At 39.8% G+C, this 25,666-nt stretch overlaps 1 protein-coding gene across 1 annotated transcript; it reads left to right on the forward strand.

Annotated features, from left to right (window-relative positions):
* Window positions 1-208: 208 nt before the first annotated feature.
* On the forward strand, window positions 209-24,240 carry IL17D (interleukin 17D). The gene is made up of 3 exons (XM_001375092.4): window positions 209-870; window positions 1,348-1,646; window positions 22,925-24,240. The coding sequence occupies exons 1-3, from the start codon at window positions 856-858 to the stop codon at window positions 23,241-23,243; spliced, it is 633 nt and encodes a 210-aa protein (XP_001375129.2). The 5' UTR covers window positions 209-855; the 3' UTR covers window positions 23,244-24,240.
* Window positions 24,241-25,666: the final 1,426 nt, after the last annotated feature.

Genomic DNA, 25,666 nt, shown 5'->3' on the forward strand with positions numbered 1-25,666 from the left:
TAAAAAAATTAATGTCAGGTAATCAGCCCTCACTCAGATGTCCCATTAGAGGTCGTCTTATTCATACAACATATAATGAAGCAAGATGGAAACCCTAAAACTCAAGGCTTCTTTTTGGTTAAAACTTTTCCCTCTGATGTGGCTGAGCTGGAGCTTTCTTTTAGGTGCTTCTGGGTTTCTGATTAGTCACCCAGCACACTCCTGTTCTGAGACCAATTTAAGATCACCACCTTTATGAAGCCACTACCACATCTTGGGCACCGGGGTTAGGAGGGAAAAGGATAGTTAAAAACAAAAAATGAAAGTCTGTCTTCCAGCAGCTCTACATTGATGGTGGGGTGGCAATGGGCAGGAAAATGAAAGCACCCCTTCCCCACTTCGGTACCCGTCTTCTCCCAGAGTATCCCCTTCTTGGGACCTCTTACTTGGGTGATTACAAGGTAGGACGCCCACACAAGTCACCCCTCCCCCATCCACAAACACAAACACACCCATTACTCAGGACTCGGCTGGCAGGCTGCTCTTGCTGCGGTCCCCATGACCCGCCCCGCAAGGGGGAGGGGGCGTCGCGCGGGCTTAGTTTGGAACTTCGACTAGCAAGTTAATGACTGAAAAATTAAGTGGAGTGTGTGTGTGTGTGTGTGTGTGTGTGTGTGTGTGTGTGTGTGTGTGTCCGAAATGTTCCTGGCATTGGAGGCCAGGAGAGAGGCAGTGAGTTCTGGGGCACTCCTCCAACTTTTTCTCCAGTTTCTCCCCTGAGGGAGCGGAGTTCAGGGCACGAAGTTCGCTCCCTAGCTGCCGCTGCCTTCACCCGTCTCCGTCCGCTCAGCATCCCGCGCCCAGCATCCCAGCACCATGTCCCGGGGGAAGGTAAGCGGACTAGTGGGGGCAAAGCGGGATGGGCGGGGAACTACCTTCTCCTCCTGTTCTTCCTCCTCCTCCTCTTGGAAGCTTTGCCTCAGTCCCCTTTACCCACAGCCCAACAAAGTAAAGCCTACGAAAAAGGGTTTATGAGAGATGGGAGAAAGCAATGAATAGGAGGGGAAGGTCTACGAAGTTGTTCTGGGGAAACTGAGGCAAGTACACTTTCTCTGCAACCCCGATTCGCAGTGGAGAGGAAAGAAAAGGAAATTTCGGGTGTCTGTTCTTCAGCGCTCGCCCCCCGACACACCTTCGTCCTCATCCCCATCCCCATCCCTTCCTGCAAATGTCCATCCTCGACGACCCCCTAGGGACCAAAGAGGCTGGGATAGGAGGAGGCGAGGTCATGCCAATTAGGGCTGAAGATGAGCGGAGCCTCACATATCTGCCTCTCTCACTCCCTGCCCATCTCCGGTTGAACTGCAGGTCCAGATGCCCGTGGCCGTTTTCGTGCTGTCTATGCTGGTGAGCCTCAGCTCCGATGCTTTCCGCATAAACAAGCGCCCGGTGCGGACTCGAACCTGTGCCGACCGCCCCGAGGAGCTCTTGGAACAGTTGTACGGCCGGCTGGCCGCCGGCATGCTTAGCGCCTTCCACCACACCCTGCAGTTGGAACCTCAGGATAAGGAGCGTAACGTGAGTTGCCCGGCAGGGGGCAGGCCGGGCCAGGACAAGAAATACCGACTTCCCATCAACCTGCACAGCGTCTCCCCGTGGGCCTACAGGTGAGCGCAGCAACCTACCTTCCCCGGTACCCAGGCGAGAGCCAGCCTTGCGAATCGGGGGCGCGTGCTGTTTAGGAAACCTCCCTGTTAATTTTTTTTTTTAATTACCGATGGGTTGATTTTGCTTTGGCGCTGCGGACTAATCCATGAGGAAAAGCTTTCCACTTTCCAGGGGTGATGCTCAGCGCTGTGGCTGTTAATTCAATAACTGTAGCCAATGCATAAAGAAAACGGAAGAGAATTTGCAACTCTTCATTTCTTGTTTTTATGGGATTGTGCATGGAATGTTTGGGAGGGCAATGGCATTTGGGAATATATGTAAGACCATAAATGCCCCAGGACAGGAACCAAATCTTACCCTTTCTTTCTGTAAAACTCAAGAATTTATTATTTCTTTGGAGTGGTTTCATTTCCACCCAATGCACATTTTTAACCCACTTGTAAGTTAATTGAGAGGCAGTCTTGGAGTTAATAAGACCATAAAATAAAGAAGACTGAGTTTGAGTCCTGTATGGGCCCCGTATCAGCCATGCAACCTTGAATAAATGCCAGGGCACTCTCTCAAAGGATGGCACAGAAGACATGCATGGATGGAGGGAAATTACATAAGGGAAGTTCCCCAGGGCCCTGAAGTCATAAATCCAGACCAGACCCATCTTCCCAAGCCTTCTAGAATTCTGAGTCTCAGAAGGCTATGACCCAGTTTTGGCCACAAAGCTAAATAAGTACAGACAGGTAGGTGGCTCAGTGGATAGAGAGCCAGGCCTGGAGGCTGGGAAGTCCTGGGTTCAAATCAGACCTAAAATACTTCCTAGCTGTGTAACCCTGGGCAAGTCACTTAACCCCCATTGCTTAGCCTTTGTCACTCTTCTGTTTTAGAATTGATACTAGGACAGAAGGTAAGGGTTTAAATACATTATTCTGACTAGGGATCTAGAGACTTCATCAGTCTTCCAAAGGGTCAGTGATATGGAAGAAGTTAGGATACCTGCCTATGAGAGTAATACATTTCATTTCAAGACATGAACACAACTAATAGAACTAAATTCTAAATATGACCCTGCTGCCCATCTCTATCATGATATTGCTCTCTACACATTAGTCCTCCACAATTTAAATTCACAAATATTTTTTTTTCGCAAATATTTATTAAATGCCTACTTGGGCACCCTAAACTGAAAAAGAAAAACAAAACAGCATAATCTCTTCCATCACTGGGGCTTACAGTTTAATAGTGAGGATAAGACAGTCATAAAGGTAAATGTGACTCTCAGTAAATTCTGATAAGGGCAAAAGAGAGAGCTAGACAAAATCCTCCAAGGCATTTGAGGAAGAAGAGTTCATTGTCAGCTGAAAGAATCAAGGAAGACTTCTGGGAAGAAGTAACCCCTGAGTTGATCTCTGCAGAAAGAGAGTTTCAGTAAGCAGAAGTGGAGAATGTGTGAGGCATGAGGATAGATAAGTCAAGATGAGACCAGAGAATACATTTGTTTAGCATTTTGAGTGAATGATGAGAAATAGAGTCAAATAGGTCTGGAAAAGTATGTCAGAACCAGATTGCCAGGCTGAGACATTTGTAGTTTAACTCTATTAGCCACAGAAAGCTCCTGCAAGTTTTTGTGATACAGTTAGATCTAAGTATTAAGTTTAGAAGTATGATATGTCAGCTTTGGGCTTTGGAAAAGAGATACAGTGTCTCCAGGAGAAAATAAAGAAGTGATAATATCCAGGGACTATCCTGCTTAGGTCACATATGGAATAACTGTGTTCAGTTCTATGAATAGCATTTTAGGAAGGATATTTAACAAGCAGGAGTGGGAGGGACAATTTTTTTTAGAGGGGAGACATGGAAGGGGGAAGGGAGCAACAAGGTTAGTGGTCAGAGTTTATTCAGACAGCAGTTATTATCTGAGGGTTAATGATTTTGATAACTATATTTGAATATAATTAATTTCCTTCATAAATCTATTTTCTCTTACATTTTTCTGAGAAGAGAGACCATAGGATTCACCAGACTGCCAAAGGGGTCCATGACACACAAAAAAGTTAAGAACTGCTGATCTAGAACTGCAGGGTCCCTTCTTACTGTTTCGCTACTTGTGCTAAGCTGGGAAACTGGGAACTGGTGCTCTTGAAGGACAGAGTCCCCTTCCCCATTCATCATATATTGGTTGTGGTGGAGGAAGGAGTGAATGTTAGAAAATAAAACATTAAGAATCTATGTTCTCATCTGTGAAGTGTACCCCTGACAAGAGCAGGGCAGTTGTTCAGGGCTGTGAGAATTAGCAGCAAAGGCATTCTTGTAGAGTTTTAACAGAACTCCCAGTGACTTCATAGCTTTGCTTCCTTAGCTCAGACCCCATCCAGCTGATGATCCAGAATGTGCACACTTCCCATAAAGACATACTTTATTAAAGATTCTTTGAACTTTTAAAAGTAATCAGCTAAGCCATATGAAACAAAATCTATGATTTGCTGACTTCCGGACCTGGTACTGTGTCATCCTATTCATTAGAAATGTCATAGGATTTTCAACACACTTTGAGGGGGGTGCATCCATTTCTAAGCCTTCTGAATAGCTTACTGTGTAGGGGGAAGGAGTAGAGAGGCAGTGGTTTTATGAGAGAAACTGGAATTAGGCCTCTCCTGGCTCAGATCTGATCCAAATGAGGCAAAAAAGAATTTTTTAAAACAAAGAGGGAAAAAATGAAGAAAAAAGCAAGATTCCTAGAAATATGGGCCAGGGCTCTGAATAATATGGATTCAAAGAAAAGCACTCAGATAAACTAAAATGCCTTTTAATGAGTGAGAAAAGGCTCCCTGTACTTGCACTAGCAAAACAGAGTATCACTTGCAAAGGTAATATGGTATTTTCTCTATTAGTACAACAAATTGCTTGGAAACGTGTTATATTGTTACCAGTACTGCCATTATGTCTGTGGAAAAAGCATCCTCTCCAGAATTCAGTGAAGACTATTCTGGGATATTTTTCCACTATACAGGATATTTGGATGAAAATCAAACTGACCTCTGCCTCATGAGTAGTCTGACCCAGAGCACAAACAAGAATTTTCTTAAGAGAAAATTACCAAATATTAGATGATGAAGATAGGTTGTTTCATGCAATTTCCTGGCAGATATAAATACCTTCACGTTTATTTTGTGGCACGAGGTCTGTTTCTGTTCAGTTTTAAAAATAAAAATACCTAAATAAGGCCAACTTGATTGCTTAGCAAGGGATTGAAGGAAACTGACATATTTAGAAAGACTCCTATTCATTGCAAACACTCAAGCTTATTGCTGTTTGAATAGGGCCAGTCACGCAATTATGTTGAAATACTAAGAAAAAACACATTCCAGCAATCTAAATAATGCTCAGTGGTTCCTTTAATAACTTGTGGTGCAAATCTAAAGAGAGTTTTTCTCCAGAATATGAATCATGTTCAATCACTTATTTCTAGGCTTTATTTGTTAGTCTTCTAGGGCAGTTTTCCTACTTTTAACTTAGCCTGAAAACAATTTGACAGGAAGAAGCTTCAACAAGAATGTAAATAGAGAAAAATCAGAGAAACAAGCAGAACTGAACTGGAAAGAGGTTGGGCAAAGAGGAGAAAGTAAGGCTAGAACAGTTATGAAATATGTTGCTCTGATTCTCATTATGCTAGACCATTGGGTAGTTTCTAAGAGTTAGCAGATTTACCTCCAGACTTCCCCCAAACATGTAGCATCATAGAATCTTAGTATTTAAAGGAGGCTTTAGAAATCATCTTTCCAGTCCTCTCAGTTTACAAATGAAGAAACTGAAGCCAAGAAAGTTGCAATGACTTGTTCAAGGTCTCATAGCTGGTTTGGTTTGTCAATCACAGATGTGGGTGTCCTGGTGTTCTGCATCTCCCTGAAGCCAAGAGGTTTATTATTCAGTAAACTACTGTTCCTACCATTCATAGCCGCTGATGTTTCTGCACCAAGAGGAAGAGGAAGGAAGGAAGGAAGGAAGGAAGGAAGGAAGGAAGGAAGGAAGGAAGGAAGGAAGGAAGGAAGGAAGGAAGGAAGCAAGGAAGGAAGCAAGGAAGCAAGGAAGGAAGCAAGGAAGGAAGCAAAGAACAGAGGGAGTGAGGGAGAAAAGAAATAAACATTTAAGTGCACTATGTTAAGTGTTTTACAGACATCTCATTTGATCTTCACAGCATCCCTAGGGGTAGGTGTTATTATGATCCCCCTTTTACAGTTGAGGAAACTGAGGCTGGCAGAGATTAAATGACTTGCCAAAAATCATAGAGCTACAAAGTATCTGATGTTACATTTGAACTTGGGTCTTCCTGACTTCAGGCCCACTGTGACACCTAACTGCCTCATATCTTCCAGACTTCAGCTTTAGCACCATAACAACCCTGTGGATAAAGTTCTAGAAGAAGTCTTCCCCTATCCCCTTAAAAAAAAATCCAGATTGGTGATTTTATCAGTGTAAGGAGCTAGAAATTTTTTCCACTGGTGCTGACTGGAAACTCATCAGTGGTCATAGTCTTAAAAAGTTGTCCCAGTTGCTGAAAAGTTAAGCAATTTGACCAGTCTTGTGGTTAACCTAGACTTGAAATCAGGTTTTCTTGACCCCAAATCCTGCCCTCTATATACCTTGTCTCTCACTGCAGTTATTATTATCTCCTTTTTACAGAAGAGGATGCTGATTGTCAGAAAGGCTAACTGATTTGCCTATGGTGTTCACATACTAGTGTTTGAGGTAGCATTTGATCGCAAGTATCTCCAACTACAAACAGAAAACTCTTTTCCCTTCACCATGCTGTAGTGAGTTCCTCATTGCTGAAGGTCCCCAGGTAGATTTCATGTTAGGAATGTATTTAGAAGAGATTCAGGTTTGGGTTAGACTGATAATCTCAAAGGTCTCTTCCATCTCTAGAATCCAATGACATTATGGTATATAGACATATGTTCTGGCTACTTTGGGCTTCTGAATTCAGGGGATAAAAGTAATTTTCCTTCAGTAACTGCTGGGAACCCCTAAGAGAGCATGAGTATTAAGTCTGGATTAATATGTTACCAATGAATCTGCAGGTCCTTTTCTGTTTATGTGGATCTTAATGATGGAGAAAAGGGGGGGGGGGAGACAGTAAATGATGTCCTAGTTCTGAATTTGAACAGCAAATTGGTTTACAGGGAATGAATGCTAATACTGCCATTAAAACATATTGCAAGCTACTACACCTTAGCAGTCTTTGTGAGTTTTTGTGGCTGACCACCAAATAATAACAGTACAATGGAGGAGGCAAACAAGCTGCTTTCAAAAATATTTTGCCTTTGTCTGAAGCATATCCTAACCCCAAGACAGTACAAGGGAAAGAATGCAAAACTTGAATTCAGAGAACTTGAGATCCTGGTTCTACCATTGACTACCTGTATGACCTTGAGCAAGTCAATGTCTCTGGCTCTCAGAGTTCTCATCTGTAAAATGAGGGGGTTGGATTAGATGATCTCTGAGGCCCCTTCCGGTTCTTAAGTTTATGACTCTGTGATAATCCTTTAAGTAACTGATCTTACTACATCAAAGTGATGCTTTTTATTACCACTATCTGATAAAGCAAAAATAGAAGCATTGTAATGTCGCATTGTCTAGGGACTAAAGCCTTTTGTCCTAAAATAAAAGTCATAGGCTGTGACTCAGTGTTTATTTTCTGTAAGTTCTCAGCTTCACTTGAACATTCTTGCAGGAGCTAGAGATTGATAGTGATAAAGCTTTATCCCATCAACATTTTTCCAATATTTTCACACCGAAAATGAGATGCAGCACACCCAGCAGGAAGGAAGGGCTGAGGTGGGGACTGGAGTTTTACACCATTTAGAGGCAGATGAGAGGCTTTGAAAAGGCAAATAACAAATGACAGTTTCAATTGATAATCCCCTGGCATTGAATGAAGGGGATGAGCCAGGTTGATAAAGGGATGACTTTCATTCTTTCTCAAGATCTGTGCCAAAGCACCAACTGGTGAGAATTGGATTGAGGTAGACTTAACCTCCCTTACCCAAAAGAGAATATTCCCCAAAGAGCATGGATCTGCTGCTCCCTAGAAAGGAAATTTCCCAGCTACAGTGAATGCAAGGCAACTGTTCTTGCTAAGAAGAAAATCCAAAGATAGTCATTCTTTTTGACTTAAAAAAAAAATCCCACCCTTCCAGAATGCTGCTCCAAGTGCTTCTCCTGTGATGTCTCTTCTACCTTTAAGTCTTATTATTGATCCTATGATCCTGAACTTGACCCTTTATGTTGACCTGCCATGAAACAAATGGCTTACTTTCTTGTGGGTTTACTGTTTACTCTGTCCAGAGCTTAAATGCCAAGGCATCAGTGACTGGGAAGCCTGTTTGAATCTCCTTGTTCTTAAGAGAGTACAGGCTGAGTCTGTTTTGTGACTGGAGGCAGTACAGAGAGCACTGAAATAAGAGTCAGGACTCCTGGATTCTAGGCTCACTTCTGCCACTGACTAGTTGTTTGTTTTTTAATTTTTATTTGGGTCAATCATTGAAGATCTTTCAATCCCATTTTCTTAATCTGTAAAAGAAAAGGTTTGTACTATATGACCTAATATCCCCTCCAACTCTGAAATTTGTTCATTTTAAGCCCCAGGGGTCCAAGCTCTGAACTGTGCCAGTCAAAACTCAATTCAGTTAACCCTCATCATGTGCCAAGGATACACTAAATTTGGAATCAAAGAGCCCTGGTTTAAACCCCTACCTCTGCCTTCATACCATTTGTATGACCTTGGACTCTTATTCATCTTTTTCTGAGCCTTGATTCTATCATTAATAAAAATGGTGGTTGAGCTAACTGATCTCCATGGCCCTTTCCAGTTCCAAATATATGATTTGAGGACCTGACTCTATGAAATGAAAAGTTCTGTGTTAGGTTCTTTCTCTCAAGGAGCTTATATTCTGCTGGGAATCCCAATTGGTTCTTGAGCCAAATTATTTGTATCTTTTTTCAGGGTTGACCTCAGGGTCTTGATAGAGTTCGTTTTAATCTCTGGATCAATTTAAGGCCCTCTTCTTTAGCTTGGAGGGAGAGAGAATAAGATGAAATTCACTGGAACTAGAGCAACATACAGGAATTGTATATGAATGGGTGCCAAGAATAATTATAGGGTCCATATATGCATAAGGTTCTTGGAGGAGGAACTTCCAGCTGGACCCCAGCCTTTCCCAAAGGCCCAAGTGTTCTTACAGTCTACTGGGGCCATTGGCCTCCTGGCATTTGCTTCAGTGTCAGACCTTACCACTAATTCTCTACATCCTCTAAAAAGACATTCATGACAAAGTTCTTTCCCAGAATCAGAAAGACATTGTTCAGAGCTCCTTGGCACTATCCACTGCAGCTTTCTAGTTCTCAGAGTACTCTATGAATAGGCAGATGTTGGGGTTTTCAGTTATAATCTTCAGGAGAGGAAAGCTATCAGTAACCTTCCCAGCCTCCCCACTCACTTCCTTAGCAGAAAGATTATGACATTTCTGTCCAAATGAGGTATAATGATAGCTAATATGCTGGGATACTAAGGTAGATTTCTGATAGGGAAATAATCCTTGCTTCAGATGCAAGAGATCTCAGATTAAAATTCTAGTCAAGCCCTCATATCCTTTGAGTGTAGTCTATTAGAAAGCATGCTATAGTAGAGTCACAGAACCCAAGTTCAGACTTTGCCTTTGCTATTTACTACCTCTATACTTTGGGTAAGTCACTTTACCTCTGTAAGACTTGATTTTCTCATCTGTAAAATTAAGAGATTGTACTAGAGGACCTCTAGGGCCCTTTCTGGCTCTATCTATGATTTTGTGATCCTATGGGTGTCTGCTTTGGTATGTGAGTGCTCATGGGTCAAACTCCAATTCCTACATAGACCAAAGTGCCACTTGGAAGGAAGTAGAGCTTGAGCCTTTATTTTTAATATTTTTTCCCAAATCAAATGTTCTACCTGTCTTCAAGAAGGTTCAAGTGAACTCTATTTCCTATGTGTAACTCAATGTTTGAGCTCCCAAATTTAGTGTTTGTCCCAAAGACACAGAGATTGATAGGTACGATGGGGGTGGGATAGTGGGAAAGCAGATGTATAATTAGCAATCTGGTTATCCAAGACAGTTTGGGAGAAAAAAAAAGACAAAACATGCTTTTTTTTTTAAAGATATTTTATTTGATCATTTCCAAGCATTATTCGTTAAAGACATAGATCATTTTCTTTTCCTCCCCCCCACCCCCCATAGCCGACGCGTAAGTCCACTGGGCATTAGATGTTTTCTTGATTTGAACCCATTGCTTTGTTGATAGTATTTGCATTAGAGTGTTCATTTAGAGTCTATCCTCTGTCATGTCCCCTCAACCTCTGTATTCAGGCAGTTGCTTTTTCTCAGTGTTTCCACACCCATAGTTTATCCTTTGCTTATGAATGGTGTTTTTTTCTCCTGGATCCCTGCAAGTTGTTCAGGGACATTACACCGCCACTAATGGAGAAGTCCATTACGTTCGATGATACCACAGTGTGTTTGTCTCTGTGTACAATGTTCTCCTGGTTCTGCTCCTCTCACTCTGCATCACTTCCTGGAGGTTGTTCCAGTCTCCATGGAACTTCTCCACTTTATTATTCCTTTTAGCGCAATAGTATTCCATCACCAACATATACCACAGTTTGTTCAGCCATTCTCCAATTGATGGGCATCCCCTCGTTTTCCAGTTTTGGGCCACCACAAAGAGCGCAGCTATGAATATTTTTGTACAAGTCTTTGTGTCCATTATCTCTTTGGGGTACAGACCCAGCAGTGCTATGGCTGGGTCAAAGGGTAGATATTCTTTTGTTGCCCTTTGGGCATAGTTCCAAATTGCCCTCCAGAATGGTTGGATCAGTTCACAACTCCACCAGCAATGAATTAATGTCCCTACTTTGCCACATCCCCTCCAGCATTCATTACTTTCCTTTGCTGTTATGTTAGCCAATCTGCTAGGTGTGAGGTGATACCTCAGAGTTGCAAAACATGCTTTAAAACCAACTTTGTCATTGATGGTATAAAAATTACACAAAAAGTAATTAAGAATAATTCAGTTCAATGGAAAGAGTAATTAGTTACTATAGTAGATCCCAGATGGGTGTTAATAGCAATGGATACCATCTGGTAGCTTCCTATTTTAAGTAATGATTTTTGCTAACTCAATGCTAAGTTCAGTGGTTTCTTTCATGCTCAAGAAGTCCGTGTGCTGCCAACATGCAAATATAGCAAATTTTAAAGTTGTGTGTTTTAAAATCATTATTTAACTTTTTTTTGCCTTCCAAATGTTGGCAAACAAAAAATGTTCACAAATGAAAATTCCATCACCCCACTGTAGTTACAGCTCTAAAGAGAAGTAACTTAACTACTACTAATAGTTTTGACTCTATTGGGGCAGCTAGGAGGTAGAGCGGATAGAGAGCTGGGCAAGAAGTCAGGAAGACTCATCTTCGTAAGTTCAAATCTAGCCTCAGCCACTTACTAACTGTGTGACCTTAGGCAAGTCACCTAACCCTGTTTGTCTCAGTTCTTCATCTGCAAAATGAGCTATAGAAGGAAATGACAGGAAATGTAGGAGGAAATGATACTTGTGTGTTTAATTAAGTCCTTTGCTTGTTCAGAAGTAGTAGCATATGAAAATGTTTACTCCCGTGGATCCCTGGAGTGAAGCTCAAATTCAAACATACTTTCAAAATTACTAATATATTATTATTTACTAATGGCCACAAATAATGAAGTTCTTTGTTTTAAAAGTCAGAATTTTGCTTCATGCAGACAAAAACTTGATTCAAGAATTTGCTGATTATTCTTCCCTACTATAGTCACTGTTTGCTCTGCTAATATACTAGTTAGCTAGCACATACAGAGCATCTACCATGTGCCAGGCACTGTGCTATGCACTTTATAAATATTACATCATTTGATCCTCACAAAAACCCTGGTAAGTAGTTGCTGTTATTATCCCCATTTTACAGTTGAGGAAATTGAGGCAGGCAGTGGTTAAATCACTTGGCCAGGGTTCCATAGCTAAGATCTGAACTCAAGTCTTCTTGTTTCCAGGGCCAGATGCCTTTTAAATTGTAACACATAAAAGGATAGCATTGCTTTAAAATTATGAATAAACAATTTGATTCAGTTATTGGAAAATTACAATAAATCATGGTAAATGAGTGCAATGGAATATTGTATTACAAGGAATGATGAATAGCGGTAATTCAAAGAAACGTGAGCCCTGCATGATGTGATGCAGAATGAAGATTCAAAACAAAATCCATGCCATGACTACAACTCTCTACATTGGTATGATGTGATAATAATGTTGAGGACCAGACCTGTGATTACCCTGGTCTGAGGAATGCCCAAATGAGGAAACTTCCTCTCGATGCTGATGAATACCTTCGCTGCAACTTAGAGTCTCCTGGAATGCTGTGTGGAAGGGTCTTGCCCAGGATCAGAGTCAGCTTGTGCCAAAGGCAGGACTCGGGTCTTCCTGGCTTTGAAACTAGCTCTCTGTGCACTTCTTCGCTCTCCCTGTGGTTTAGTTGTTTTCAGTCCTGTCTGACTCTTCATGACTCCTTTTGGGATTTTCTTTGGCAAAAATGCTGGAATGGTTTGCTATTTCCTTCTTCAGCTCATTTTACAGAAGAGGAAACGGAGACACACAAGAGTAAGCGACTTGTCCAGGATAACAAAGCAAGAGTTTGAGGTCACATTTGAACTCCTTTCTTCCTGGCTCCAGGCACAGTGCTCTGTCTACTGTGTCACCTAGTAGCTAAAAGGATCTTAGTTTAGCAAACACTTTGTGTTTTTGCCATTTAAACAACATTACTAAATAGATGAGGCACTGTGCCTGATGCTAAAAATGTAAAAGAAAAACATCAATCCCTTCTCTCAATCAATCAGCTTACACTTAAAAACAACAACAACAACCCTTACCTCCTGTCTTAGAATCAATACTATTAGTCCCAAGACAGAAGAGTGATAAGGTTAGGCAATTCAGGTTAAGTGACTTACCCAGGGTCACTCAGCTAGAAAGCATCTGAGGCCCGAGTTGAGCTCAGGACTTCGCTTCTCCAGGCCTGGTTCTCTTTCCACTGAGCCACCTAGCTGCCCAGCTTACATACTTTTTTAAGGCTTAATTTTTTTTCCAGTTAAAAATCTATCTTGACCCCATGAAAAAGAAAAGAAAAACCCTTGTGTAAACAAGTATGCATTGTTAAGCAAAACAAATTTCTGCAATAGCAAAGTCCAAAAAATATGTTTTATGCTGCACCCTGAAGCCATCACTTCTCTTGTCAGGAGATAGATGTCTTATTTCATCATCGGTCCTCTGGAATCATCACTGATCATTTCATTGATCAGAGTTCTCACCTCTTTCAGAGTTATGTTTACAGTGTGCTGTTATTGTATAAATTGCCCTCCTGGTTCTGCTTATTTCACTCTCCATTAGTTCATATGAGTCTTCCCAGGTTTCTCTGAAACTGATCCTTTCATAATTTCTTACAGAATGGTAGTTTTATATCATATTTATATACCATAGTTTGGTTAAGCCATTCCAAAATTGATGGGCACTCTCTGTTTCCAGTTCTTTGCCACCATAAAAAAAAAGTTGCTAAGGATAACTTCATATGTATGGGTCTATTTCCTCTTTGTTTGATGTCTTTGAGGCATAGGGCCAATAGTGGTATTACTGGACAAAAGGTATGATGCTCAGTTAGATTCTGTTGAGAGACAGACAATAAGGTCCATATTCCCCTCAGGTGAAAAGGGTATATTTGCTGCACTGACAAGGACAATGATTGATGAGCCCTCTAAATATTACCCTCATCTCCTGCTTCTGAGATAGAGAAAGTCAACATCTCCAAGGTCTGTCCCTCTTTCCTTCCCAAAAGGGAAGGAATCTAAGCAGCAAAGTCCATTTCGGCATCTGTGGCACTGGCTACTGAGTAGCTAATAATTATACTCTTCCATTCCTTTGCTCGCTTTGCCGGTTGTTGTATTGTCAGTTCTCCTTATAAAAGAAGTTACCAACCACTAGCATTACTGCATAATAAAAGTTAACATCTCTGGTAGAGTTTAGGGAACTGGTCAGTCCCTGGTGGTATGTAGGAAGTTGTAGATTATTGATTTCTCTACTGGGAGAGAACAAAGTTTTTTGATCACTCTGTGATTATTCATTAGTCATCTTGAAGTTGATTTATGTGAAAAGAGTATAAACAGAAAGAAAATAATAGACTGAATTAATCAAGAATTCCTTGGGGCAGGTGCAAACCAGTCCAGGATAGAGGGAGAGAAGGAGAACACCTTTGAGTATTTTTTCTTTTTGGATCCCTTGCCAGGACTCTCCTTTTCCTTTCTAGCAGAGGAGGTATCCTTAGGCCTCGCATTTATCATGATATTTCTTACATTTCTACACTAGCATGTTCTTGCAGGCAGATTTATGTTACTGCCCACAGAGTATCATTATTCTCTCATAACTGCATGTATTTGTACACCACATGAAGAATATATGTATAATAAAATAAAAATAAAATAGTTAAATACAAGCTAGTTGGGAAGGGAGGGCACTAGCAATTGGAGGGATCAGCAAAAGTTTCATGTGAAAGGTGGTACTTGGGCTGTATAGTGAAGGAAGGGAAGAATTCTTTGGAACAAATGCCAGATGGACGTTTAGTGGACAGGGCCAAGGAGAGAGTGAATGATAAGCATGGGAGATGGCCAGTGCAAAGACAGAGAAAAGAGATGTAGTATTGTGTGTGAAGAACAGAAAGAAGACCAGTTTGGCTGGATTATAGGTTTTAGAAGAGGAAATAATGTACAAAGATGTTGGGAAAAAATTAAGTCCAGGTTGTAAAGAATTTAAAAAGCTAAACCAAGTTTATTTTTGATCCTAGAGGCAATAGGGAACTAGTGGAGTTGACTGAATAGGGAGTGACATGGTCAGATTTATACTGAAGATAGGCTCTGCCCCAAACAAATGAATACAGCAACCAAAAGCACCATCTGTTTAGAATATTAACTTGTTTGTAAAAGATTTCAGAAGGTTGGGAGCCCTATCACCTTATAAAGAAGAGAGAAGCTGGAGAAGATGAAATCAGTTTGCATAAAGTTTGATTAGACCCAACTAAGGGAAGTCATCCCCAGGGCATTTAAGGGTGAAATGGAAGAACAAAAGAACAAAAAAGGAGGAAAAACATCTGCCCTGGGGCAATGTCAAGCCACCACCCTGGGACTCTCAATAATCACATCACAGGGCCAGATGTGTTTGTAAAATCCATGGAAAGAGCAGTAAATTGAAGAAAAAATGGGAAAAGTCCCTGGATTGGACCAAGTACCCATAGGGGAAATCTGTCCTGGAGGTGACATAATTATAAAGACACTGATGAACTGAGTCACAAGGTGGAAGGAAAGGAAGACACCAAAAGCATGAGGGGAAAATCTCATTTAATTAATACCAAAAAAGGGCAAACACAAGAATATCAACAACTGTCAATATGGATATGTTTAATATCCTAGCTATGATAATCATCTATACCAAGAACATCCTTGATGATCGATCGATAAATTTTTTTAAGTGCTTACTATGTGTTAGGCTCTATGCTAGATGCAGGGGATACAAGTTCAAACAATGAAATATTCCCTTTATTACAGTCAAATGAAGGAGACTCTGTGTGTGTGTGTCTGTGTGTGTGTAAAGAGATACATACACACAGGGCAGCTGGGGGGGCTCAGTGGATAAAGAGCCAGGACTAGAGATGGGACGTTCTAGGTTCAAATCTGACTTCAGACATTTCCTAGCCAGATAACCCTAGAGGAGTCACTTAACCTCTATTACCTAGCCCCTACCCCTGTTCTGTCTTGGAACCGATATATTGCATAAATATAAAGAAAATAAATACAAATATAAACAAAAGTAGTTAAACACTAGGTACTTTGAAAAGGAGGGTACTAGGTGTTGGAGGGTCTGGGAAAGGCTTCTTCTTGCCTTTATAAGATGCTATTTGAGCTGTGCCTTAAAGGAGGAGAGGGACCCAAGAGGTAGACACAAAGAAGAAGTGCATTTCAAGCCATTTCGGCCAATGGTGAAGCACATGGATAGGAAATAGAGTGTGAGAAATGGAGAAGAGTCCAGTTTGGCTGGATCACACCATGCAAGAGTAAGAAGAATATCCAGTAAAGATGAAAAGATAGGTTGGGGGCAAGTTGTGAGAGTTTAAAAAGACAGAGGGTGGAATTTGATCTTAGGAGAAGAAAGCCCCAGGGACTGATGGACTAGAAGAGGGGATGGATTGAATCAAGGACTAGGAAAGAAGGCATGCTGTGGAAGCAACCATGGCAAGATTTGGCAATTCATTTAATTTGAAAGGTGAGAGGAGTGAGTAGAGGTTGATGCCAACTTATGCAACTTGGAGGCTGGAAGGATGATGGTGCTTTTGCTCTAAATAAGGAAGCATGAAAGAAGGAAAGATTTGAGCAAAAAGATAACAAATTAAGTTATGGACATGAGTTTAAGATCTCTCTGAGATGTGCAAATTGTAATAGCCAATAGGCATTCAGTTGAGGCAATATTGAAGCCTGGTGGAGAACCTGGGCCTGTATATCTAGATCTTAGACCCTTCTGCAGAGACGTGATGGTTAAATCCTTCAAAGGGCATACATAGGGAAAAGGCAAGCGTTATTTGCTTTTTCAAGTGACATTCCTCAGTAGATCATAGCTTTAGCATCACACAATTGACTAAAAGATGTAGAGACTACATACAAGATCCCACTTTGCTTATTGTTTGTTGATTATAAAAAGGCATTTCTTTTTATAGAGAAAAACACCATCCTAAAGGCTCTATTCCAACTGGGTATTTCTCCATTCACACATCAGAATGATTCCAGATTCTCTGAAAGATATAACAGAGGTATCATTGCTCATTGAGGTTTAGTTGAAGATGGATTCCCTATAGGTGGTGAGGTCTTCAGATGCTCTAGTTTATACAGTGAGGCAACCCTAGAATAATGCGTAGCCTGAAGGAAGAGATCCGTAACCGCTTGAAAGAGTTTGGCAGAACTATTCAAACAAAACACCAAGTGGATGAAGAATGCCTATTAGCCAGATTATATCATCTAGTTAGATGTGCAACCTATAGACTATGTCTAGTAGGATATATTTTAGAGTTGTAAAAATGGACAACATGGGCTCAGAATGAAATAGGAAGAAAGGGAGTTAAACTATCTAAAAGAAATGAAAAAGTTCTTTAAAAAAAACTATGAACTTAAGGGCAGCTGAGTGGCTCAGTGGATTGAGAGCCAGGTCTAGAGACTGAGGTCTTGGTGCAAATCTGGCCTCAGACACTTCTCAGCTGTGTGATCCTGGGCAAGTCACTTAACCCCTATTGCCTAACCCTCACCACTCTACTGCCTTGGAACCAATACATAGTGTTGATTCTAAGGTGGAAGGTAAGGGTTTAAAAACAAAACAGAACAAAACTCTGAACTTGTTTTTTAAAAATATGTATTTTGACACCTGAGTTTTGGTATAATTGTTTGGTTTGGTTGTTTTTTTTTTGTTTTGTTTTGTTTTGTTTTTGTAACCCTATATATTTTATTTTATGCATTTGAAAACATTGAGTCCACAGGCTTCACCTGACTCAGAGGGATCTATGGTACAAAAAAGATTAAGAGTTCCTGTTCTTTTGTGATGCTTCTATTTTCATATGAGATTATGAGTCAATTACATTGGGAAGATTCTTGTGCCTCTAGGGAATGCACCTCATAGTCTCCTGGAACTTTATCCCTCTCTTTTTAAAAATTGCTCCTTATGAAGTTCAAAATTCCTGAACTTGTATTTTTTTCTCCCCAGACTTGGCTGTCACTCATTCTATTCAGAGCTCAGTTTCCATCCCCTCTAATCATCCCCAGAGGATGTACCCTTTGTTCTAGGATTAAGCAGTGCCAGCTGTCACTCACACTTGCCAAGCTTCATCCATGGCCAGTGGGAAGGTTTTCTGAAGCTCTCAGAGGAAAAACTTGATTTATTTCAAGTATGTTCTGATGCCAAGCACCTACTAAATTATGGTGAAAGACAGAGGCATTATTTGACTGGGATTTTCCTGACACCTGCGAAGAAAAATCTTTGATTCCTCCTCCTTGTTCAGGACCTCATATCTGTGTCTGTGAGGTATAGGTGAGCCCTGTCTGAGCTGGGATGAGAGCTGAACTGTTTTTTCTCTTTTGAAAGAGAACTAGAAAAGAGATCCTGTGTGCCTTGAAAATGACACATTTCTCTATAACCTTAAGATAGGGCCATTACTTAATAGAACCTTGGGATTGATCACTGATGTGTTTCATGCTGGTGCTGTTAAGCGATAAAAACTGCTGGGAAAGAATTTCTTGGCTACTCCGGAAACATCATATAAACCTCTTCAGAGTAACCACAGCAGATAACAATGAGCTCGCTTTCTTATTTTCACTGTTAGCTTTCTTGTCATTTGTTTTCTTTTTGTAGTCAAGAATTCTTCCTTCCATTTCTTATAATCAGGGCTAAGGCTAGCCTTCTGCCTCAGTGAAAATAGTTTCTGCCTCCCAGCAAGGAAATACAAGAGGGGAGTGGGAAATGAGAAGAAAAAAGTGAAAAGGAGGAGGGATCAAAGGAGGAAAAGGGAACAGAGGAGACAAGATAGGACAGACAAGACAGTTTAACATCATTACACGCCATTTGTGTTGATGTACAAACCTGTCCTCTCCCCCATCAAATATGCCTTGCCTAGAATACAGATGAAACATGGCATAGAGAAAAAATGTTTTTTTTTCTTTTTTAAAAGTTTAAATTTTTTTCAATTGACAAGCATTTAAAAAAAATTAACCTGTCTCTTCCAATGCCTTCTTTCCTTTTTTCCCCCCTCTTCCTGAAATGAACAAACAAGGAAAAATAACCAGGAAAATAAAGCCCTTGAGACATAGCTTCATAGTTTCACAAAACAAATTCTCACATTAGACATGTCTGAAAACTGATGTCTTTTTCTACATTTTAAGTTCATCACCTCTTGGTCAGGCGATAAATGTTTCTTCATTCTTTTTTTATTTGTGATTTATCATTGCTTTGATCAGAGATCTAGTCTTTCAGAGTTGATTTTCTTTATAATGTTATTATTGTATCAATAGTTTTATTTCCAAATACTTCACATCATCTTTCCCAGTTTCCTCTGAATTGTCCATTTCATAATTTCTAATGATATAAGAATATTCCAGAATATTTAAATATCATAGTTTGTTAGTCATTCCCCGGTATGAGGATATGTCTTTAGTTTCTAGTTTTGGATTACCTATGAAAAGAGTTGCTATAGTTATATTTTTGTACATATCCTTTTTTTCTTTCTTGATTTCTTAAAAAAAATTTTTTTATTTAGAATATTTTTCCATGGTTACATGATACATGATCCCCTAACCCTTTTTCTTTCCTCCCCCCTCCTGAATCCGACAAACAGTTCCACTGGGTTATACATGTATCATTGTTCAAAACCTATTTCCATGTTATTCATATCTGCAGTGGCACAATCCTTTAACATCAAAACCCCTATCATATCCCTATCACATTGCGTGATCGATTGCATATTTTTCTAATGCATTTCTGTTTCCATAGTTCTTTCTCTGGATGTGGATAGTGTTTTTTTCACAAGTTCCTCTGAATTGTCCTGGATCACTGCATTGCTTCTAGTAGAGAAGTCCATTACATTTGATTGTGCCACAGTGTATCAGTCTCTGTGTAGAATGTTCTCCTGGTTCTGCTTCTTTCACTCTGCATCAGTTCCTGGAGGTCATTCCAGTTCACATGGAATTCCTCCACTTTATTATTCCTTTGAGCACAATAGTATTCCATCACCAACATATACCACAATTTGTTTAGCCATTCCCCAATTGATGGACAGCCCCTCATTTTCCAATTTTTTTCTAGCACAAAGAGTGCAGCTATAAATATTTTTATACAAGTTTTTTCCCCTTATTATTTCTTTGGGATACAAATCCTCCAGTGGTATGGCTGGTCTTGATTTCTTTAGGATATAAAACTAGTAGTGGTAGAGTTGTGTCAAACATTGGTTTGATAACTGTTTGGTAACTTTCTGGGCATAGTTCCAAATTGCTTTCTGTAAGGGCTGGAACAATTCACAGCTTCACCAACAGTGTATTAATGTGCCTGTTTTCCAATGATTATTATGAAGTAGAGCTTCAAAGTTGCTTTAATTTGCATTTCTCTAATTATTTGTGATTTAGAGCATTTTTGCATGATTATTCATTTCTTTCTTCTTTTGAAAACTTCTTGTTCATATCCCTTGACCATTTCTTTACTGGGGAATGGCATTAGTCATATAAATTTGAATCTGTTCCTTATATGTCTTATATCAGAGAAAATTGCTGTAAAGATTTTCCCATTATCTATTTTCCTAACTCATATTAGATTAGTTTGTGCAAAAACCCTACTTTATATAATCAATATTCTCTGTTTTAGCTTATGCAATTTTTTCTATTATTTAGTTATGAACTCTTCAACTATCCCAAAATCTATCCAAAGAGCCTTGTTCCTCTAATTTGTGGTGTGATTTTTTTTTTATAGTGACATCATATATCCCTTCCTTTGGAGCTCAGCTGATTCAGTTGCTGTGGCTGCCGCTTGGTTGTGAGGTGTTAGTCTAAACCTGATTTCTGTCAGATTGATGTCCTGTTTTCCCAGTAGTTTTTGTCAAAACTATGCTGCTATGTTTGCTTCCATATACTGTGTACCACTAATAGACCCCTGTTCTTGAACTAATACCAAATTATAAGACATTTAGTGTTAAAGAACATGTAAAGATTAAAATAGAAAGAACAAACCCAAATAACTCACAATGGTACTCAATAACCTGGTATATGAAAAGGTGGAAAACATAAATTAGCTTGGGGAAAACTCCTTATTTTATTAAAAAAAAGTTGCTGGAAAAAAAGGTTGAAAAGTGGTCTAATAGACATTAGACTTTGACCAATACTTTATACCATATGTCACAATACATTCTAAAAGGATGGGGAACTTTAATATTAAAGATCCTACTATAAAAAATGGGAAGAGTAGCAGATCATACACCTCCTGGGGGTGTATGGGTAGGCTATGGGTAGAACATGTATTCTTGACCAAACAAGAGATAGAGGCAAATACAAAAGAGAAAATAGATAACTTTGATTACATGAACCTGAAAAGCTTCTTCATAGACAAAATAATTTCACAGACAAAATAGACTTCCCTAAGAAAGGAAGTGGTCTAATGGGGGAAAAACTCTTTGTATCAAATTTCTCTGACAAAGATTTGGTGACCAATATAAATAAACAATGAATAAACTCACACACACACCATTCTCCAATAAATTAGTGGTCAAAAGATATGAACAGTTATCAAAAGAATTGCAAATTAATCACAACTACATGAAAGAATGCTCAAATCACTAATAAAATGTTTCACTTCATACCCTACAAATTGGCAAAGATAAAAATTAGTAATAGTCAATATTGGAGGAGTTCCGAAATGATAGGCATACTAATATATTGTTGATGGAACTGTAAAATGATATAACTTTCTTGAGAAGTTTGGGATTATGCAAATAAAAGGACTAAAATATCTATCCCCTTTGATCCAGACTCCATTACTGAGCTCATACCCCAAGGAAGCATCAATAAGAAGAAAAGATTCCATATACAGCAAAATATTTATAGCAGCATTTTTTGTGATAACAAAGAATTAGAAACAAAGTAGATATCCATCAAGTGGGGGATGGAGAAACAAATTATGAATGCACAAATGTAACAAAACATTATTGTGCTGTAACAAATTATGTATGTGATGAATACAGAGACACATGAAAAGATCTTCATGAACTGAGGCAGAATGAAGTAAGCAGAGTCAAGAAAACAATTTGTATGATGCCAACCACAATATAAGTTGAAAGAACGACTACAAACCACAAAATGTGGATGTGCCAAAATTATAAAGAACAAGCAAGACTCCATTGAAGAGGCATCTGATAATATCTCTATCTCTTCCCTTTGTGAATCCTTTGGCTACCCCTTGGCAGATTCTAATTTTTTTTGTGCATGTCTCTGCTGAAATTAAAAGGGGGACAGTGTAGGTAGCAACAATTCTGGGCCACTTGTGGATTATTTCAGCATGGGGCACAAGAGATGGTCTCTGGCTTTGTGCTATCCATCACAAACACTAGATGTCCGGCTGTCCCTTCTGAGAGCTGTTTTACAGCTCTCTCAAAGAGGGAGTGTGCATGTTCCCGTTTTACTGTATATATAACCTGATTAGAAAACTACAAAAAGTTTTTAAAACTAGCATATGAGAAAATAGCTCCATCAAGAAGTTCAGGAAACAATATATACAATTTCTATCTTCTTCTGTCCTTTAAAAACAACTTAGTAGGGGGCAGGTGGGTAGCTGGGAGGTCCTAGGTGCAAGTCTCACCTCAGACACTTCCCAGCTGTGTGACCCTGGGCAAGTCACTTAACCCCCATTGCCTAGTCCTTACCACTCTTCTGCCTTGGAGTCAATATTACATGGTATTGATGCCAAGACAGAAGGTAAGGGTTTAAAAAATAACAAACAACTTAGTCGTGTGACCCTGGGCAAGACACTTGCCCCCCATTGCCTAGCCTTTACCACTCTTCTTCCTTGGAACCAATACACAGTATTGATTCCAAGATGGAAGGTAAGAGTTTAAAAAAACAAAAAAACAAACAAAACCTTAGTGAAAATAAGGACTTATGATTTGATGGTTTAGATTGGAGTGTGTATGCCTGTTAAATGAAGCTGTTAACTTCTTAAGTCATTATTTCCTTTTCCAGCTCATTTTACAGAGGAAGAAATTAAGGCAAACAAGGTTAAGTAACTTGCCCAAGGTCACACAGCTAGTAAGTAGCTGAGGTCAGATTTGAACTCAGGTCTTCTTGTCTCCTGGCCCTTAGCTGTGTCAGCTCCAACTTAAGCTGAACTCTAAAATTATTGTCAAGCCTTTAAAAGTTACTGATCCCTTTAATAAAGGGAGTCTCAGTGCTTGTCCTTTTCACTTACCAAATAAGAAGTATGATAGGATCCTCTGTAACTATTTTTCCTGACACTAAGAAATGTTCTAAATAGATTTCAAATGCTAACAATAATTTTTCATTAGGTAATACCCTCCAGGTGATTAAAAAGCACTCAACAAATCTGTTTCATTTTTTTTTCCACGCAGAATATCTTATGATCCCACAAGGTATCCGAAATACATGCCCGAAGCATACTGTCTGTGCAAGGGCTGCCTGACAGGCCTTTATGGAGAAGAGAACTTTAGCTTCCGCAGTACCCCCGTCTATATGCCCACAGTCATTCTGCGCCGCACCTCAGCCTGTGCGGGAGGGCGCTACGTTTACACAGAAGACTATGTGACCATCCCGGTGGGGTGCACCTGTGTTCCAGAACAGGAGAAGGAGGCAGAGAGCCTGAACTCCAGCATCGACAAGCAGGGGATGAAGCTACTGATGAACCCGAATGACAAACCCACGACGAACTGAACTTGAAAACTCATCAGCTTCCATTTTGACTTTTCTGCCCCTGCACAGGATCAGGAAATTAAAAGCAAATTAAAATCTTCTTCTTTCAAAATGGCCTGGCAAACCTGGAAGGATCTCACCGCGCCATGAGGAGAGGATATAAAACAACAAACCAAACTGGGAAGGGTTTTCTCTTCACGTAGACTAGGGTACCCTTAATGACAACATTGCAACTGCTTTCTTTCCTGGACAAATGTTAGTGCCATTTTTGTATTCTGGTTTGAAATGCATTTGATATTGGGATGAATGTATGAGTCACTTTCATCTTCTATTTTGAATTCACAGACTAGCAGAGAATTCTGACAGGGGCTGTCCCTAGGATTTAATTTCTCACCATTCTTGGAAAGAAATTCTCTACATTTCCCTGTCCATCTGACCACAGAGAATGGTGATGACGCCAATTGAAAGGCTCTCTTTATTGGAGATTTTTTTTTTTCAGTGTGGAAGGTTGAAAAAAAGCTAACTGCCAGAAAATTGGGACAATGATTGAAATGGGGAAAGAGTAGATGTTTAGCTTCATAGCAAGGAGAGTGAAGAGACCACTGGCAGCCCAGCAAGTTCAGGTGGGGGATTCCTCTGAGCAGGGAGCAGAAATGGAATAGATGAACATGGAGCCACGCTGAAGCCCTTTAGGCTCACTCCAGCTGCCCCTCACACAGAGGTTAGCACATCTTCATCCTGGATCCTGAGGCCATACCCAAAGGCAACAGGGACCCATTGACCAGGTCCTCACCCTGATGTTCCTTTTCCCCAGTAGGTACCTCATTGGCTTTTTCCATATTTCTCTCCCATCTTCTCATTTTGAGAGATGTATGAGATTGCATTCATCTGTGTGTGGGCATAAAAAATATATGTGTATATGTGCATATATATATGTGTGTATATATACACACTACTTTATTCCCTTCCTTGATATTTACATTATTTCATGTCCTCATTAAATGCTTTTGCTGTTGGATTGATGTGTGTTTTGTACGGTCTGGTAATAGAAAGGGGTTTGGTTATCTACTCAGACTATGAGTTGCAAAATATTAATAGATCCATCTTTTAGACAAAATAGATGACCTAAAACAGCTCTGCCAAATCTGGAGGGTAGTGAGGGGTTCTACAGACTGCATTTGGATTTCACGTTGAGAAGCTCGATGACACGGTTTTAGGCTCAGAATTATATTTTACAGAGTTCTGAAAAGAGTAACAGTAGAGCTAAAGATGAAGGTGGCAGTTCCCAGAGGGAGACTTCTTAGGGACTTATTACTCAAGTCATTGTTTACTAGCTGAGCAGCGAGATTGTGACTGTTCTTCATTATGGTTCAATATAACTGACAAAATTGTGTGGATTACTAGTTAGTTAATGTGTTCTACAATCATGTAAAATGGAGGGCATGTGACCCTGGGCAAGTCACTTGACCCCCATTGCCTATCCCTTACCACTCTTCTGCCTTGGAACTAATACACAGTATTGATTCTAAGATGGAAGGTAAAGGTTTAAAAAAAATCATGTAAAATAAAGGGCAGTTTCCTTGTCTCTTCATTGTTTTAGCCATACCAACAAAAATTAGCCTATTCCATTAGGCATCTGGTATAGCAGGCATATGTTTGTTTGCCCATGCCACTAATTTTTCATTTTTTTTGGTAATGAGGAACAACTCTGACAGAATGACAAGATCTCAAGAGTTGGAATTAAAATGATATGGGTAGACCAATTCCAAGAATCAAACTCGGGAACGAGAAGTGACAAAACTGATATGCTGCCTATTACAGTCAAAAAGAATTAAAATAATTCACTTAATATGCATTTGCTAAATATTCCCAGAGAAATACACTATGGTAAGCATGGGAGAGATACAAGGATAAAGAAAATATTCTCTTTGTTTTCTTTAAGGATTATCTTCAAGGCACAAATAATCTGAAAAATTCATTTTAGCCAATGGTATCATTTCAGACTTCCCAACCCGACATTCTACCAGAATTCCTGGCAAGTCACCAAGAGTTTGGAATCTGAGTTTGTCTACCTCAGTCCATTTTCTTGGGAAGATTTCACAAGCAGTTAAATGATGAAAAATCAGAAGTGGGGGGCTTAGCTTGAATTACAAATTGGAGGAGTCCCAGAAAATGAACATTATGGACTTATATACATATATATATATATATAATAAAACTGGATTTATACATTTATATGCTTCAGATAACCCTTAGGTATCTAGAAAGTATATCTTTATATGTAATAAATATCTACTCACCAAGTGGAGCTTGTGTGCATGTCCAGGCTACATTGCCATGTTGCTATGGTAGTATTGTTATGATAACCATCATTCATGCAAAGTCTGCCAACTAAACTACCATAAAGAGGGAAGATACTTACTTACATCCTTCCATCAAGGCAA

The sequence above is a fragment of the Monodelphis domestica genome, chromosome 4 (genome assembly GCF_027887165.1).
Source record: "Monodelphis domestica isolate mMonDom1 chromosome 4, mMonDom1.pri, whole genome shotgun sequence".
Taxonomy (NCBI): Eukaryota; Metazoa; Chordata; class Mammalia; order Didelphimorphia; family Didelphidae; genus Monodelphis; species Monodelphis domestica.